The 19,636-nt window shown below is 38.3% G+C and overlaps 1 protein-coding gene across 2 annotated transcripts in view; it reads left to right on the forward strand.

The window, feature by feature from the left end:
- The window catches only part of Kdm5a (lysine demethylase 5A), a 90,858-nt gene that overhangs the window by 30,602 nt on the left and 40,620 nt on the right, over positions 1–19,636 (forward strand). For both annotated transcript variants that reach the window (XR_003378477.1, XM_005365139.2), the window contains exons 9-15: positions 1,375–1,494; positions 1,993–2,151; positions 6,185–6,366; positions 9,379–9,541; positions 13,344–13,463; positions 15,574–15,768; positions 19,055–19,236. Coding sequence is in view for 1 of the 2 variants with exons in the window: in XM_005365139.2 (XP_005365196.1) it covers positions 1,375–1,494; positions 1,993–2,151; positions 6,185–6,366; positions 9,379–9,541; positions 13,344–13,463; positions 15,574–15,768; positions 19,055–19,236 (1,121 nt within the window). In the remaining variant the exon portion in view is untranslated. The remainder of the gene's footprint in view (positions 1–1,374; positions 1,495–1,992; positions 2,152–6,184; positions 6,367–9,378; positions 9,542–13,343; positions 13,464–15,573; positions 15,769–19,054; positions 19,237–19,636) is intronic.

Raw genomic sequence — 19,636 nt, forward strand, 5'->3', positions numbered from 1 at the left:
TCTCGAACTCCCAGAGATCCGCCTGCCTCTGCCTCCCAAGTGCTGGGATTAAAGGCGTGCGCCACCACCGCCTGGCGATTTTTTTTTTTTTTAATTAAAGCTACAGTTAGACATGAAACTCTAAAATTTGAGATTTATACATCCATTATAAATAAATGGATGTTTTTTTTTTAGCTTGTGGAAATTTGACTTGATTGTACTTTTATTTTTAATCTTTGTTTTTCCTTCACTCTGTCTCTTCCCTTCTCTTTCTTTTTCCTCGACAAGGTCTTCCAGATAGTCCTCACTGACCTAGAACTTATGATCCTCTTGCTCCTCCTGCCTGAGTGCTGGAATTACAGACATGCTCTATCATGTCTGGCCTTACTGAAAGATAATAATGTTGTTAGGAAATGCCTTGTCTGTCTGTCTGTCTGTATGTATGTATGTATGTATGTATTTGTTTTTTGAGACAGGGTTTCTCTGCGTTGCTTTGGAGCCTATCCTGGAACTAGCTCTTGTAGACCTGGCTGGCCTTGAACTCACAGAGGTCTGCCTCTCTCTGCCTCCTGAGCACTGGGATTAAAGGCATGCACCACCGCCACCCAGCTTCTCTGTGTTTATTTTAACAAAAATGTCATGATAGATCTCTGAAGAGAAGGAATGTTTGCAATACCTAGTCAGAAGTTTTAATTACTCGTTGTTACTAGAAGACTTATTTGAATTTCTGGTGACTGTCGTGGAAGAAACCATAGCCTAACAGTTCAGTGGATATCCTATTGTACAAGCCTTTCTTTCCTTTCTATTTGTTGACTTAAAGAATCAGCATTCTTTTGTTTGATTCCAAGTTAGTATTCCTCTTGGGATTTGTCTAGGAAGCAAAGCATAATACTAGCTCCAGTACCTAAAACTGTCTCAGTATCTTGGAAGAGTGAACGTGCAGTTGAGAGGCAAGTTTCAAGTAGCTAATGTGTTGCAAATAACTAATACTTGTTTTGTTGTATAAGGGTGATTATAGATTTGTTTCAACTAGAGAAATGATAAAGAAAAGCCATATTTGTGACATTTATTTATTGTATTGCTTGATATTGAACCCAGAACCTGAGAGCATTATACTACTGAGCTAACATCCATATCTTTTGTTGCTATTTGAGGGTTTTAATGCTTTCTTTTTCTTTTTTTTTTTTTTTTGGTTTTTCGAGACAGGGTTTCTCTGTGGCTTTGGAGCCTGTCCTGGCACTAGCTCTGTAGACCAGGCTGGTCTCGAACTCACAGAGATCCGCGTGCCTCTGCCTCCCAAATGCTGGGATTAAAGGCGTGCGCCACCATCGCCCGACTTAATGCTTTCTTTTTCAATTTCAGTAAGTTTACCTCAGATATCCTTTTCCCCCCCAGGAATGTAATAAACCTAGAGAAGCCTTTGGATTTGAGCAAGCAGTAAGAGAATATACACTTCAAAGCTTTGGCGAGATGGCGGATAATTTTAAATCTGATTATTTCAATATGCCAGTCCATGTGAGTAGCTGTCATTTACATTGATTTAGAGAGAAACAAAGATTTTCTTTTTTCCTGTCAGGTTTTATAGAAATTAGGAACAATATAAAAACGGTTAGAGAACACCAAATCTTAAAATTAGGAACCTGATAATCTCTTCTGTTAATTTTACTCTCTTTTGTTTGGTTTGGATTTTTTGTTGTTTTTGAGATGGGGGGTCTTACTATGTAGCCCTGAATGACCTGGAACTCACTATGTAGACCAGGCTGGCCTGGAATTTATAGAGATCCACCTGCCTTTGCCTCCTGGTGCTGGGATTAAAGGTGTTTCTACCACAACTGGTATGAAAAGCATGTTGATGTTTAAATTTTAGTTATCTTTAGTTATCTGGAAATGTTGTGATTTGTTTGCTTTTTATCATGTTTTTTGTTCAGTTGGACTGTATATTATGTTTTAAGGGATTATAGTTACAGTGAGTTAATTATCCCCTTTGTGTTTTTTTTTTTTTTTTTTTTTTAGATGGTTCCTACAGAACTAGTAGAAAAGGAATTCTGGCGGCTAGTAAGTAGTATTGAAGAAGATGTTATTGTAGAGTATGGAGCTGATATTTCTTCAAAAGATTTTGGAAGTGGATTTCCTGTAAAGGATGGTCAGAGAAAGATGTTGCCAGAAGAAGAGGTGTGGATACTGTTCTGTAACTTCTTACTCTGAAGCTGATGTTGCATTTTCATAGAAAGCATTATTTCTCTAATCTTGAGAGACCATGCCAGTTTAAAATATGATATATGTAGGGTTTAGACAACACAATCTTTTAATTTTATAAACAATGATTTTGAACTGGCCATGAGTGTACATGCCTATAATCCCAGTACTGTAGAAACTGAGGTAGTAGAGTAGTGAGTAGTTAAGTGTGAGCTACATATGTACTGAGACAATCATAGCAAAGCAAATTCAAAATATCTTTGAAAAGTTATTTTATCTCTAAATCTTAAAGCTATTTTAGGTAAAATTTTAATCTAGTTTGAAAATTGTTTGGTGGGAGTGGGTTTGGAGACAGGGTTTCTCTGTAGTGGCTGAGCCTACTCCAACAAAGTCAGCCCAGGGTATCTGGAAAGGGGGTGCTGAAGCTAAAGAAATGTTAGATAGAGAGAAGTTGAGGCAGAAAACATTGATTTGGGGGACTTACTCTAGATAGCCATGTGTTTATTTCAGAACCTACTTATATACAAAAGCAGAACAAAGCACAGCATAGTCAGTATCTAACCAGATACTGGACTGAGCAGTTCAGGCAAGCGAGTTCACATGACTTCACAGCCATAACTGACTCTAGATGGAAACTGAGTCACTTGTGGGCTACTATAGTATAGCTTTGGAGCCTGTCCTGGAATTTGCTTTGTAAAACAGACTGGCCTTGAACTCACCGAGATCCACCTGCCTCTCCCTCCCGGGTGCTGGGATTAAAGGCATGCACTACCACCACTGAAGGAAAGTTGTTTTTAAAAAATTGTTACACCCAGGAAGCAGAGGTAGACAGATCTTCCTGAGGACAGCCTTGTCTACATAGTGAGTTCCAGGAAAAACAAAATAAAAAACATTTTGTTTTGTATTTGTGTGTGTGCCACATGCTGGAGGATGGTGTGGGGCAGTCAAAAGACAATTTATGAGAGTCACTTCTCTCCTTCTGTAGAGTGAATTTCAAGGATCTAATTCAGGTTGTCAGGGTTAGCAGCAGGTACCTCCACACAGTCATCTCACTGGCCCTACTTTGAAGTTTTTGCCTAGCTCTTTCTGTTCCACAGTTTAGAAAGTAGACTAGAGAGATGACTCGTGGTTAAGAATGCTGCCTTGTCAACATGAGGGGCTGTATTAAAGGATCACAGCACTAGAAAGGGTGAGAACCACTGCTCTAGATCCTCTTCCTTCTTTCTCAAGTGATGTGATTACATCATTACTTTGTGTGATGCACACAATGTCTTTTTCTTTCACAGAATGGTAAGTGGGGAAAAAAAAAGTTTTTTTTATGTTAAGGATGGAAGCCAGAGTCTTGTGTATACTAAATATTTGTTTAAACCATTAAATAGGGGCTGGTGAGATGGCTCAGAGGTTAAGAGCATTGCCTGCTCTTCCAAAGGTCCTGAGTTCAATTCCCAGCAACCACATAGTGGCTCACAACCATCTGCAATGGGGTCTGGTGCCCTCTTCTGGCCTGTAGGCATACACACAGACAGAATATTGTATACATAATAAATAAATAATTTAAAAAAACCCACTAAATAATGCCTCTAGTCCCTTATTCAAGCTGTATATATCTTTAAAAACTCAGTTCCAGTCTTTTCCATGATTTTTTCCTGTACCTCAAACCCATATTTATTACTCGTCATTGGCTCCTGAAGATAAAATATTGTAACTTTTTGTAGACCTTTCTCCTCACCTAGGTTTGTTATTTTTTTCTTTTGCCTCATTAACTGGCTAGTTAACCATAGAAACATAGTGAATAGTGTCCCTTTCCAATTTCTTTTTTGTTTGTTTTTGTTTTTATTTGTTGTTTTTCAAGACAGGTTTCTCTGAGTAGCCCTGGTCATCCTGGAACCCTCTCTGTAGACCAAGCTGTCCTCTGAGATTCACTTAACTTCTGCCTCCCAACTGCTGGGATTAAAGGCATGAGCCAGGGCCTGGAGAGATGGCTCAGTAGTTAAGAGACTGGCCGCTCTTCCAGGAGATGTGGGTTCAATTCCTAGCACACATTTGGCAGCTCACACCTGTCTGTAATTCATTCAGTTCCAGGGGATCCAACATTCTTACACAGACACTCACATGAAGGCAAACACCAATACAAGTAAATCATTTAAAAACAAAAGGCATGTACCACCACACCTGGCCACCAATTTCTTTTTTTCATTCATTTTGTATTTTATTTTTTATTCTTAGCAGATTAAAAATTTTATTCCAGAGCTGGGGAAATGTCTTACTCTCTCTTGCCCTTCTCACCATTTTCTAGTTCCTCAACCTCAGCATCCCTCCTGCTTCTGGTGTATGGGTGTTACTGTCCATTTTCTTGGATATTTCTCAAAGAGATTTCTTCTTAATTAAATGTATGTAGGACTTTGATATTCTATCCCCTTTGATTTTTAATTTTCACTTAAAATTCTATTTGGAGCCAGAGTCTATGTACTCCTGGATGACTTAAAACACACCATATAGATACGATTAGTTAATCATCCTGCCTGTGCTGTTTGCTGGAATTATAGGCATGTAGTGCTGCACATACTGGTTTCTATTCTTTATGTTGTTTTATATGTAACTTCTTGATATTTGTCTTGCTACTGACAAGTTTTTTGATGGATAATTTACCCACTTAGTTTTAGTTTGTAATTTTTTTATTTTTTGGTTTGGCTTTGAACTTGTGATCCTATTGCCTCGCCTCAGCTTCCTAAGTGCTGGAATTATAGGCATGTGCCATTTCACTCAAGATTTTTTTATTTCATCTTTTTTTTGGGGGGGGGGCAGGTCTCTTTATAGCTTTGGATGGTCTAGGTCTCCCTGTACTGACTAGGCTTGCATTGAACTCACAAAGATTTGCCTGCCTCTGTCTCTGAAAACTGGGAATTTTCATGTTTTTCAAGTTCATCTATGAAATAAGTTTCTTTTGTGTGTTTTTGTTTTTTATTTTATTTTTTTATATATTGGTGTTTTATCTGCATTCATGTCTGTGTGAGGGTATTGGATCCCCTGGAACTGGAGTTGCAGACAGCTGTGTACTGCCTTGTGGGTGCTGGGAATTGAACCCGATCCTCTGGAGCAGCCGGTATACTTACTTAATTGCTGAGCTATTGCTCCAGTCCTATAAGTTTCTTTGTTAATCTTAAATTTTATCCAGTTTTTCCTAATGTATTTCTGGTGAAGGAAGGTGCTATAATGACTTTCTGCATTATTACAACTTAACATATTGCTGAAAATTCAGGTTATATATACTGTCTGCACTGTCTAGCACTGTGATCTATATACTGCAGTTATTCTGGGAAGTTGTGCTGCTGGGTGTACAGTGGAAATAGAAAAGCAATGTGCTCACATGGAATGCATTGTTTTACTAGAACTTTGTTCTTGTTTCAGACTAAACTAGAAATATGTGAAGTAATGGGAAATGTCAGTCGAACCTAAAAAAGTTTGTGTAGATATTTAGATACCAACTATTAAATTAGTTTTAGATACATTAGTTAGATTAATAGATGAGTTGTAGATTTATTGTGGGTTACAAAGAGCACATTGTATGCATTGTATACACATATAATGAAATATTTGCCTTTTTATTCTCATTTAGCAGACTGGGTTTGATGGTGCACACCTTTAATCCCAGCACTCAGGAGGCAGAGTCAGGCAGATTTCAGTAAGTTGGAGGCCAGCCTGGTATAGAAAGCAAGTTCCAGGACAGGCTTCAAAGCTACACGAAGAAACCCTGTCTTGAAAAAACAAAACAGCCTGGCGGTGGTGGCACACGCCTTTAATCCCAGCACTTGGGAGGCAGAGGCAGGAGGATCCTTGTGAGTTCGAGACCAGCCTGGTCTACAAGAGCTAGTTTCAGGACAGGCTCCAAAACCACAGAGAAACCCTGTCTCGAAAAAAAAAAAAAAGAAAGAAAAAACAAAACAAAAAAATTTTTGTTTAGCATTTGTAAACTCTGATTTTTCATTTAACTTTTTTTTTCCTTTTATAGGAATATGCACTTTCTGGTTGGAATTTGAATAACATGCCTGTTCTGGAGCAATCTGTTCTTGCACATATTAATGTGGACATTTCTGGTATGAAGGTGCCATGGCTGTATGTGGGGATGTGTTTTTCTTCTTTTTGCTGGCATATTGAAGATCACTGGAGCTATTCCATTAACTACTTGCATTGGTATGTCCCATCGTATTGTACCATACGTACTTAGTCACTGTTTTCGGGAGCGGGTTGGTATTAGAAATTAAATCCAGGGACTCATGTTCCAAGTACTTGATCTACCATTAATATATATATATATCCTAAGCCCTGATTTTTGTTGTTGTTGCTGCTGTTTAATTTTTAGTTAAGCTGTTCTCAAATTTAGGTGTAGCTCAGCTTGAGCCTCTGGATTTCCTGATTGTGCGAGTTTCAGAGTGCTAGAATTATAGGAATGTTTCAACACACTATGTCTGGTATTTTATTTTTAAGATGTAATAATATTCGCTGATATAATAGAGAGAACTGGTTTCAAAAGCTTTTTTTACTTAAAAGCACGATAGTATATTGAGGAGGGGAGAGGAGTTGTCTTGGACGATCTTCTCTTTGAAAGAATGTGTAATCACCCAAGCCTAGAGTGGGTTTTTTAGTTTGTTTTTTGAGATGTTATTTGTTATTTTTTATTTTATGTGTATAGGTGTTTCACCTACATGTGTGTCTATGTAACCATGTGTGTGCAGTGCCATAGAGACCAGAAGAGGGTACTGGATCTTCTCGAACCAGAGTTGTAGATAGTTCTGAGATGCAGCGTTGGTTCAGAGAATTTAACTCAGATACTCTGAAAGAGCAGCTAGTACTCTTAACTACTGAGCCATCTTTCTAGACCCGAGTTTTAAATTAAATGATGCTTATGTACTATATGAGAAAATAATTAATGATGATTTTTATTTTGCATGTTAGGGATTAAAAGGCCTTGTTCACAGTAGTGTTGAAGTTCTGAGATATATCCCCCCAAATTTATATATATATAAATATAAATTTATATTTTATGTGAGTATATGTGCCTGTGTCTGAGTGCGTGTCTGTGTACCACATGTGTGTTTTAAGCCTGTGGAGGTCAAAAGAGTGCATTACATCACCTGGAACTGGAGTTTTGGGTAGTTGTGAGCTTCCATGTGTGTGCTTGGAACTGAACCTGGGTCCTCTGAAAGAGCAGTAAGTAATTTTAGTCACTTAGCCATCCCCATTCCCCCAATTTTAATACTTCTTGACAGGCAGAATGGGACATTTAATCTTATAGTTGAAAGATTTGATTTGGTATTTGGAACTTGAAACATTTTTCATTTGAGTAACATTTCCTCTAAAAATGCCTAAGACGTAATATTCAGTAAATAAATTCATTTGCTGTTTTATTTATTTATTTTTTTGTCTTTCAAAGATTTTCATTCACTTAGTTCCTTAACTTGCTGCCTTTTTTGTCTTTTGCATATATATGAGCCTTCATTTTTAATACTAGTAAGAGTAAGTGAAGTTGGAAATTACTACCTCGGTTGGAGTAGCCACATTTTGAGTGCTTAATGGTCATATATGATTAGGAGCTGTTTGATTTACCAGCACAAACAAAATGTATTTTTAAGATGCTACTTTCTTTTTTAAAAAAATTATTTATTTATTTATTATGTATGCAATATTCTTTCTGTGTGTGTGCCTGAAGGCCAGAAGAGGGCACCAGACCTCATTACAGATGGTTGAGCCACCATGTGGTTGCTGGGAATTGAACTCAGGACCTTTGGAAGAGCAGCCAGTGCTCTTAACTGCTGAGCCATCTCTCCAGCCCCAAGATGCTACTTTTTTAAGATTTATTCTATTTATGTGTATGTATATGATAGTACTCGAGTGTGCGTGTGCGTGCGTGCGTGTGTGTGTGTGTGTGTGTGTGTGTGTGTGTGCGTGCGTGCGTGCGTGTGTGCGTGTGTGTGTGTGTGTGTGCCGCATGAATAAAGGTGCTTGTGGAGGCCAAAAGAGTGCCTTAGATCTCCTGTAACTGGAATTACAGAGTTGTGAACTGTCCTGTGTAGGTGCTAGGAACTGACCCTGGGTATTCTTGCAGGAGCAGCAAATGCTCTCTCTCTCAACTGCTCAACAATCTCTCTAGTCTCCAGCCTCAAACATTCTTTTCATTACAGTAAATCCTATAGGGAATAGCTCTTATCTAAAATCTTCTGAAGTATGAGAATTAGGAAATATAGTCATTTTGAGATTATAGCCTGATTAATTAAATCCATTTTTGTCTCGGTGTTTCTTTTGCTGAAATAAAACACTATGATTTAAAGCAACTTGGGGAGGAAAGGATTTATTTCATCCTACAGCTTGTAGTTGGCCATCCAAGGAAGTCAGGGCAGAAATCTAGAGGCAGCAACTTAATCAGAGGTCATAGAGAAGTAGTCCTTACTGGCTTCCACGTGGCTACTCAGCTTGCTATTTTACAGTATCTAGGACTGCCGGCCTATGCCGTCCTACATTAGTCATTAGTCAAGAAAATTACCACAGGCTTGCCCACTAGTCAGTCTGGTGGGGGCATTTTCCTAATTTAGGTTCCCTCTTCCAAAATAACTTGTGTCATGTTTTTCTAAAACTAGTCACCACTACTTCCTAAGTTTATAACTTTTTAGTATTCAGAATGAACTCTAATCCATTAAAATATAATAGATAATGATGCTGGGATTTTGTCTTTTTGTTGCCAACTATATTTAAAGTTTGAGCAGTTTGTAGTATTAGCTTATTTACATGAATAGGAAAATTGAACTTAAGCTATTTATGTGTATTCTTTTTGCTTTAACCATGGTGATGGTAATTGGAAAGACTCATGTTCTGGGAATCAAGGCATTGAGTCTATATCCTTTTGAACAGTGATTTCCATGTAATATAGTTTCTGTTCAAAAGGTACTTTTACTAATTAATTCCCTATTCATGTACTTTGGGTTATTTTCCCAATGGCAGTGAGTGTGTATCTTATTTTTTCATATATTCTTGCCTTATTTCCTGTTATTAATAGTAGCATATATTTATGGGATGGTTGCCAGGATTCTGGTCATATAACCTATGGCCAGGAATATGAATGACAATGTTAATTATAATGTATTTGAATGAAAGACCCTGGCTTCAGTGGTACCATGTTCTGCCTAGCTAAACAGTTATTTCTTTTGTTAGGGGCGAGCCAAAGACATGGTATGGTGTACCATCTCATGCTGCAGAACAACTGGAGGAGGTGATGAGGGAGCTGGCCCCTGAGTTATTTGAATCACAGCCTGATCTCCTACATCAGTTAGTAACCATCATGAACCCAAACGTGCTCATGGAGCATGGTGTGCCAGTGAGTCTTTTTGTGTCTTTCTTCAGCATTTTCAAAGATTTTCTAGCTTTCAATTAGATATAATCACAAGGGTTTTTTTTTGTTTTGATCTTGGGAGTGGGGTTATAACTATATGTGAAAGGCCCTGTAGTATAGCCAAATTAGAATTAATACCCTGAGTAGAACTTCAGTCTGATTAAGAAAGGATGCTTTAAAGTATGACTCATATATTATGTTTTACTACTACCTCTTTGAATAGGCTTCTGTTTCTTAATTAAAACTGTTCTGTTCTTTGTTCTTTTTAGACTTTAGTTGTTGTTTTTTTGTTGTTTTTGGTTTAGGGTTTTGTTTTTTAGGTGTCTGTGTTATATAGACCAGGCTGGACACGTGTACTCTGACACCACCTTCTGCCTCCCAAGCGCTGGCATTAAAAGTATATACCCATGTCCAACTCTTTCTCACTTTAAGAACAGTTTTTAAAAATATCTTGTATGGTCATTTTCATTCAATTTAAAATACATTTTTGTTTTCATTAAGATATTCAATTTTCACATACTTTTTTTTTCTGAGGCTGGGTTTCTCTCACACATAAAATATATTTAAATGTATATTTTCCAGATGTTTGGGTTTTAAAAAAAATTTAAGATTGAGTTATTTTATGTGTATGAATGTTTTCCCTGCAAGTATGTATGCGTACCATGTATATGCCCGGTGCCTGAGGAAGTCAGAAGAGGGATTTGAATCACTTGGAACTGATGAAGATGGTTGTGAATCACCATGTGGGTGGTGGAAACTGACCTGGGCCCTCTGTAAGAGTAGTAAGTGCTCTTAATGGCTGAGTCATCTCAACAGCCCTTGGGAATTTTTTTAAGGTTTATTTTATTTTATGTATATCAGTGTTATGTTTGCCTCTATGTGTGTGTGTGTTTTCCGTATTCCTGGTACCTTCAGAGGACAAAGAGGACACCGGGAATAGGCATTATAGCTTGTCAGCTGCCATGTGGGTGTTGTAAAGTGACCTGGCCTCTCAAAGAGCAGTGAGTGCTCCTAACTGCTGAGCCATCTCTCCAAAAGCCTTTTAAAACTTTTTGTTGTTTTTAATTGCTCCCCCTCCCCCTTTTTTTGTGCTTTTGTTTGTGAGTCTATCCTTTAAGAGCTGAGCCATCTCTCCAGCCCTGTTTTGCCATGGTGCATGTGTAGTAGTTTAGAGAACAACTTGGAGGAGTCAGTTCTCCGATTCTACCATGTGAGTCCTGGAGACTGAGTTCAGGTCATCAGGCACGATAACAAGGCCTTATACCTGCTGTGAACTGTCTCAGTAACCCCCAGATCTCGTGTTCTGTATTCTCCCTACTTAACTAGAATAATCAAGTTCTTTAAAGTGATAACCCTTCTAGTTTTCATTCTGTTACTGTAATTAAAAGCACTGATCAGTATAACTTAAGGGTTTCTCTCAGCATAAAATTCTAGATCATAGAGTTCATCATTGAGGAAAATTAAGGTAGGAAGTTGAAGATAGGGCCTTCATGGCTGTTCCAACAAAGCATTACCTCTGGTCAAGGAAATCAAAGCAAAAAAGTACTGCAGGAAATCATGGGAGATAACTGTTGCTGGCTAAGAAGGCTGATATTTAGCTATCTTTTTTATATAACCCAGGACCATCTTCCCAGGGAACGCTACCATCACATGGTGGGAGCTGGGTAGTGCACTGGCCAGCCTAAATGAATCAAGACTGACCTCTTTCATAGGCCAGTCTAATCAAGGAAATTCTTCAGTTAATACACTCCTCATGTGACTCTGCTGTGACAAGTTAACAGTTAAAGCTAACTAGGAAAGGATTCTTTTTCTTTTCTCTCTCTTTTTTTTAAGCTGGACATGGTAATATATAAACCAGTCAGGGTATCCATGCCCAGAAGATTTCAGGTTTTATGTTTTATTATTTACTTATTTATTTGGTTTTTCGAGACAGGGTTTCTCTGTGGTTTTGGAGCCTGTCCTGGAACTAGCTCTTGTAGACCAGGCTGGTCTCGAACTCACAGAGATCCGCCTGCCTCTGCCTCCCGAGTGCTGGGATTAAAGGCGTGCGCCACCACCGCCCGGCTCTTTATGTTTTAACTTTTGTATTTATTTTTGTTGGAGAAAGGGTTTTACTATATAGTTCTGGCTGGCCTGGAACTTAATATATTGACATAATGGTCTCAACCATACTGTCTGCTCCAGCTTTCTAAGTGCTGGGATCAAAAACATGCCATCACATTTTGTTTTTTTTTTTTGTTTTGTTTTATTGTTGTTTGTTTGTTTGTTTGTTTTTTGATTTCTCAAGACAGGGTTTCTCTGTAGTATTGGAGCCTGTCCTGGCACCACCACGCAGTGGTATTAATGTTATAAACCTACTTAAAACAGCTATTGCCACTGTCTTGAAATATCTCTCATATTTACAAATTAATTCTGTCTGAATTAAAAATTAAAATATATCAGCTGGTTACACTGTTAGAACATAATTTTGAAGGTTCAATTTAACTGGTATTAAATGGGGCATGGTGGTTTATACCTTTAATCCCAGCAGTTGGAGGCAGAGATGGGTGGATCTCTTGAGTTCCAGACCAGCTTGGTCTACAAATAAAATACCATGAAAGCCAGTGCTATAACACAGAGAAACCCTGTCTCGAAAAACCAAAAAAATAATAAAAAAAAAAAAGAAAAGAAAAACCTAAATAAACAAAATGAAAAGGTAAACTGGTATTAAAATTGATTAAGCAATACCCATAGCATTAGCATATAACAAAGTAACTTTTGGGGAGATTGGTTGGGGGTATCTCATGACATTAACTGATAGATTTAGTTTCTAAATATTATGCAATGATTGTAGGAAGTTTAATCTTTTATTTCCTATTTATAACACAGGACCAAAAAGCAATTTTCATAGTTTTTAAAGAAAAAAATATTTATAAACGGGATCTTATTTGGCCCAAGGTTGTAGCAACGAATGATCTTGATCCTGTTCCTCCTGTTTCTACCTTCCAAGGGCTAGGATTCTAGACATTCACCATTAAGTGCAAGAATTTTAGCTTAGGGGGCTGGAGAGATGGCTCAGAGGTTAAGAACACTGACTGCTCTTCCAGAGGTCCTGAGTTCAATTCCCAGCAACCACATGGTGGCTCACAGCCATCTGTAATGAAATCTGGTGCCCTCATCTGGTCAGCAAGCATACATACAGACAGACAAAACATTGTATACATAATTAATAAATAAATCTTTTAAAAAAAAAGAATTTTAGCTTAGGAAGCCAGGCGGTGGTGGTGGTGCATGCCTTTAATCCCAGCACTTGGGAGGCAGAGGCAGGCAGATCTCTGTGAGTTTGAGACCAACCTGGTCTACAAGAGTTAGTTCCAGGACAGGCTCCAAAGCTACAGAGGAACCCTATCTCAAAAAACAAATAAACAAAAAACAAAAAAGATTTTTAGTTTAGGAAGAGAGTACCATTTTCTGTTTGACATTCTTTTGACTGTAATTCTTATCATATAATGTTAATCTAAGCAATTCTTGCCTTTTAAGACTGGGTTTCTCTGTGTAGCCCTGGCTTTCCTGAAACTAGCTCTGTAGACCAGGCTGGACTCATCAGACTCACAAAGATCTTCCCGCCTCTACCTGCTGTAGTTAAAGGCATGTGCCACCACTGCCTGGCAATTTTAGCTATTTAAATCCTATAATTATTTCTGATATGTATAGTATTATTTCCAGTTTCAGAACATATTATTGAAATTATCTGAGTAGACCTGTTTTCCTTTTTTTTTTTTAATCCTTGTTCCTAATTTGCATTCAGGTGTACAGGACTAATCAGTGTGCTGGAGAGTTTGTTGTGACGTTTCCTCGTGCCTATCACTCTGGATTTAACCAGGGATACAACTTTGCTGAAGCTGTGAACTTCTGTACTGCTGACTGGGTCTGTTCTATAGCACGTGGCTGTTGTACGTCTACTAACACCCCTATAAAATGCAGTATTTTACCTAGCTGGGTTTTGGGTAGGGCCCATGAATATTTTAGGGTTTATTGGAGTAGCTATTGTAATTTAGCATTTTCATTGCATTGCATATTTATTATTTTCCCTGGTATGTTTGTAACTAAATGGGCAGTTATTTGTCTTTTCCTGAGGGAATACATGTTTCCTCTAGTCTTCATTTTCTCTGAACACTTTTGAATCTTAAAATATATAAATAATGCAGCAATGGCTGTATCATAGTGTGGCTGCGTCATGTTGATTGAGAAAAGACTGCAAAGATTGAATTAATACTTAATACATACTGCCTTTATTTTTCTTCCCTAGTGATGCTGGGTTCATTAGCCTTTTAACATTTTTGTTGGGAATCCCTTAGTAAAACTGATCTTACATTTTCTGTGGGTAACTGTTATTTGTTACTACATTTATGGTTAATCATATAGAGGAAATATAGTAATACAGCAAGTAGTATTTTGTGTTTTAATATGTAGACTTGCTGTGTTGCCTATCCTGCCTTTGAAGTTCTGGGTTCTCTGAGCTGTCTTGTTTTGGTCCAGTATGTAAAACTTCTTCCTTATTTGGCTATAGAATCATATAATAAAGTGCTATTAAGACTCAGTTAAGGGTTTGCTTTGGGCCTGAGCTCTTTCAAAAAAATAGCTAATACTGTGGTTTACACGATACTGGACAGGTATAGGGTAGGATATGGGTAAGAGTTGAAGATTACTTTTTTGTTTTGTTTTGTTTTTGTTGTTGTTGTTGTTTTTCGAGACAGGGTTTTTCTGTGTAACTGTCTAGCTCTTGTAGACCAGGCTGGCCTCAAGCTCACAGAAAGTCACATGCCTCTGCCTCCTTAATTATAACATGTGGGAAAGGAAAGCCAAAACAGCAACTTAATAAAAGTTAGCCTTAGAAACAAAGCTGTTGTTAAATTTACATTTGTATCATAAACTTCACCTTAGAAGTATCAACTCTCAACTATAACATTTAACTTGTTTAAGATTAGTAAATTAATCTATTAGTCTTTTGATACACAAGGTGAAAAAAAGTTAGGCTTCTGGGCTGATGAGATAGTCAAGGTACTTTGCTGCCGAGATTTATAACCTGAATTCAATCCCTAGGACGCACATAGAAGGAGAACCAACTCCTTCAAGTTGTCTTCTGACCTTTACATGTATGCTGGGCACACATTAAATAAACGTAAAACAAACGACAACAACAAAAAAATCTAACAAAATCCAAAAATCTTAGGACTACTAAAATGAGAAGTTCCTCATGACCAAATATCAAGTATTAGCTAGGTATAGTGATGCACACTTTTAATGTCAGCATTCAGGAGTCAAAGGCAGGTGGATCTCTGACTGAGACCAGTATGGTCTACATAGTGAGTTCCAGGACAGTTAGGACTACATAGTAGGGCCTTGTCTCAAATAATAAGTAGAGAAATAAATGAAGTTCATATTAGTGAGCATGGTAAAGACATTGAAATCATCTTCAGCCAGGTAGTGTTGGCACACACCTTTAATCCCAGCATTCGGGAGGCAGAGGCAGGCAGATCTCTGTGAGTTCGAGGCCAGCCTGGCCTACAAGAGCTAGTTTCAGGACAGGCTCTAAAACTATAGCGAAACCCTGTCTCGAAAAACCAAAAAAAAAAAGTTTCTTTTTTTGTTTTGTTTTGTTTTTTCTTGAGACAGAGTCTCACTATGTAGACCAGACTGACCTCGAACTCAGGGATTCACCTGCCTCTTTCTCTCCAGTGCTGGGATTAAAGACATGCATTGGTAGACCCAGTCCTGTTCAGTTCTTGGTATATACTATGAATTAGAAAATCTGCAGCTTAGGGCAGAAACTTAGCATCTTGGCTTATGGACATTGTTTGGGGAAAGACCTGTGAAATTTGGCTGGGTTACAGATAATTATTATTTATGTTATGTTTTATGTTCATATAGGACATACTTTTTCTTCTTTATAATAAAAGTGAATACCTGAAGATGAATAGAGCTTATGTGCTAGAATATATCATAAGAAATTTAATTTGGAAATCTGATGTTTTCAGTTGCCCATTGGACGTCAGTGTGTAAATCACTATCGACGGCTGAGGCGCCATTGTGTCTTTTCACATGAGGAACTCATTTTCAAGATGGCAGCCGATCCAGAATGCTTAGATGTAGGGCTGGCTGCCATGGTGTGCAAAGAGTTAACTCTCATGACTGAAGAAGAAACACGATTGAGGGAATCAGTTGTACAAATGGTGAGTATGAGTATGCTGAGTGCATGTCTTTCCTCTTTTAAATAGCTATTTTGTTTTTTGTTCTTTTTATAAATTTTATATAAGCTGTATTTCTAAACCCCTGCTCCTCCCTTCTCCTCCTCCCATATCATCCCTCTGCCCGACACACACCTCAAATTCTTCACCGCTTTCTTTAATTATTATTGGCACATATATATGAGTTAATTATATAAATATAACCTGAGTCCATTTAGAGTTGCTTATGTGTATGTTTTTAGAGATGACTGTTAGATAATCAATTAGAGGAGGGCTCATTGCTGGGAACACTGATTCTCTCTCTAAGCTGTCATTAATTGCCTGAGTTAGCTCTTCATCTGGGTTGGAAGCCTGGGTCTTGTGAGATTTCCCCATCCACGTTGGCATGTCAACTGGTGGTATCATTGTTCAGGTCTTGTTTAGGTTACCATTTTGTTGAAAGTCCATGGGTGCAACTTTCCTGTCATTTATAGAAGGTATGTCTGGTAGATACACTGATCATCTATCTTTTCTTGCCCCCCTTCCACGATGTTTCCTGGGCCTTGGGTGTAGGGTTTATATTGTAGATGAGTCAGTTAGGCCTGGGCAACCCACAATCAGCTGTTATCTCCATTTTTAGATAGTTATGGGTTTTTGTAATGGTCTCTGCCTGCTACAAAAAGAAAGTTCTTTGATGAGGGATGGAAGCTACACTTAATCAGTGATTATAAAGCTAAGTATTTATAATGCAACTAGAAATTATCCTAGTTTAGGAAAGTAGTAGATTTTTCTCTACGTAATAGACTGGGTTTACAGTACCAGACCTGAATTCCCTCCTATGGAGTGGGCCTGAAGTCCAGTTATTAGTTACTGCAATAATGGAAGTGCCACTATTCAACCTTTGGTGATCACTCACTATTTTTGTCATTGCCATGCTTTATAAGTGTTACAACTGGGTAGGACTATCGATTGCTTTTCTCATTTGGCAGCCGGCATAGTTCCTTCTGGTACTATGAAAGCTAGGCCTAGATTGAACTTGATTTCTGAGTCTTGTTTCCAAAATGTTTGGTGTCTTTAGCAATAGGGGCTTACCTTCAACTTCTGGAAGGCAACCAAGGGCAACATTAGCTTGACCAACAACTTGAGAGGGGGTTCTTTTTCATGTCTACTTTGTTTGTTTTTGTTAGATTCCGTGTGGCATTTAAAGGAAACATTATTAAACTTTATTTAAATTGTGTGTGTATATATGCTTATACATATATATACTTAAATAGTATGATTCTCTGTGGCTTTTACAAATATCTTTAGTGTTATTTATCTCTCTTTGTTCCTTCTCTCTTGGTATTGCCCCCCCCCCCCAGTATCTTCCTGTTTCCCCCTTCGTAGCCCCTGTGTACTTCTGTTCTCTCTAGAGTTGAGGCCACACTACCACCACCCACTGTGATCCTCTTTCCTGGTTTCTGTGGTTTTTCCAGGTTAGATACTTACATCTGAAGATTCAGAGCTAGGAGCCACAAATAAGAGAACTTTCAGTGTCTGTCTTTCTGGGTTTGGATTTCCTCACTCAGTATAATGTTTTCTAGTTCTTTCCATTTACCTGCAAATGTCATGATTCCGTTTTTCTTACAGCTGAATAGTATTCCATTGTCTATATGAAAAACATTTCATTATCCATTCATCACTTGAAGGATAGTTAGATTGTTGCCATTTACTAGCTGTTGTGACTATAGCAGCAGTGAAAACGAATGAACAAGTATCTGTTAAAGAATGTCAAGTCCTGCCGGGCGATGGTGGCGCACGCCTTTAATCCCAGCACTCAGGAGGCAGAGGCAGGCGGATCTCTGTGAGTTCGAGAGCCCTAGAACTAGCTCTGGTCTACAGAGCTAGTTCCAGGACAGGCTCCAAAGCCACAGAGAAACCCTGTCTCGAAAAACCAAAAAAAAAAAAAAAAAGAATGTCAAGTCCTTTGGGCATGTGCTAAGTAGTGGTATAACTGGGCCATAATGAAGATTTATTTTCAGCTTTTTGAACATTCTCCAACAGATTTCCAGATTGGCTGAGTTGTTTACAGTCCCACCAGCAGTGAGTTGAGGGTTCTCCTTTTCCCACATCTTTCTGTTCGTTGTCAGTTGTTTCATTTGTTTGTTTGTATTGTTTCTGATGTGTACAAGTGTTTTGCCTACATGTATGTATGTGCAGCACATGCATGTAGTGTCCTTCAAGGGCGGAAGGTGTTAGAACTCTTGGAACCAGAGTGCTGGAAAATGAGACCACCTCTCCTGCCCCAGTTGTTTCTTGATCTTAGCCATTCTGATTTGAGATTTGGTGTGGGTGTGTGTGTGTGTGTGTGTGTGTGTGTGTGTGTGTGTGTGTAGCAATGTTTTGCCTGTGCACTAAATTTGTGCCTCGTACCCACAAAGGCCTAAAGAGGTTGTCAGTTGTCATGGAACTAAAGTTAAACACACTTGTGAGCCATGTGGTTGGTAGGAAGTGAGCTTAGGTTCTTTGCAAGAACAGTAAGTGCTCTTGAAGAACCATCTCTTCAGCCCCATTTTCTTATTTCCTGAGACAGGTTCTTACTCTAGCTCAGGCTTGCCCTAGAGTTGACTGTGAAGCAGTGGCGATCCTGGCAGTTTTCTTTCCTTGGCCTTTCAAGTGCTCAGATTACAGATGTTAGCCTTCTGGCTCTGGTATTAATGAACTTTTACTTATTCTATGTGTAAATGCGTTGAATGTAAGCTTCCATGTTGCATGTGGAAGTCAGAACTCTCAGAAGCTGGTTCTCTCCTGCTACCTTGTGAAATCCAGATGTTGAATTCAAGGAAATAGCCATCTAGCTGGCCCCTGAATATTAATTTCTTTAAACAAGAAAATTAAATTCTGGGTTGTTGTTTTTTATTTGTTTGGTTTTGGGTTTTTTTCATCCAAGTTTTGTGATTCTAGACTGTCAGATTGGACTAGTCTGTCTTCTTCCTCATTTTCTCAAATGCTAGTTATTTTCAGGGTTTGTTAACCTTTTCTTAATCTTTTGTGTTATTTCTATTGATAGAATTTTAAATCCTTTTTCTTCTTTTTTTTTTTTTATTTATTTTTTTTTCTTTTTTTTTTTTTTAAAGACAGGGTCTCACTATATAAGTCCTGGCTGCCCTGAAACCCATAGAGATCTCCCTACTTCTGTCTTCTGAATGCTGGGATTAAAGGAATGTGCCCCATGCCTAATTTTTAATTCTTTTTAAGATATTCTTTTATGTTTCAGTTGAGACCTGATCTGATGATATAAATTATTTTCCAGGGTGTCGTGATGTCAGAAGAAGAAGTTTTTGAACTTGTTCCTGATGATGAGCGACAGTGTTCAGCATGCAGAACCACATGTTTTCTCTCAGCTCTCACCTGCTCCTGTAATCCGGAGCGACTTGTATGTCTGTACCATCCAACTGATTTGTGCTCCTGCCCCATGCAGAACAAATGTCTTAGGTATTTAAAAGTTATTGCACATTATTCTTTTGTTTTGTTTTTTCGAGATGGGGTTTCTCTGTATAACCTTGGCTTTCTTGGAATTCAGTCTGTAGACTAGACTGGCCTCGAACTCATGGAGATCTGACTGCCTCTGCCTCCCAAGTGCTGGTATTAAAGGTGTGAGCCACTACCTGGCAAGAAAACCACATCTTAATGTTATTCTTTGTTTCCTTTCCTGTTCCTAAACAAGTAACTTTTCCTTGACTATATTCTTCTTCTTCTTCTTCTTCCTCTTCCTCTTCCTCTTCCTCTTCCTCTTCCTCTTCCTCTTCCTCTTCCTCTTCTTCTTCTTCTTCTTCTTCCTTCTTCCTTCCTCCTTCCTCCTTCCTCCTTCCTCCTTCCTCCTTCCTCCTTCCTC

The sequence above is a fragment of the Microtus ochrogaster genome, unplaced genomic scaffold (genome assembly GCF_000317375.1).
Source record: "Microtus ochrogaster isolate Prairie Vole_2 unplaced genomic scaffold, MicOch1.0 UNK1, whole genome shotgun sequence".
Lineage (NCBI taxonomy): Eukaryota > Metazoa > Chordata > Mammalia > Rodentia > Cricetidae > Microtus > Microtus ochrogaster.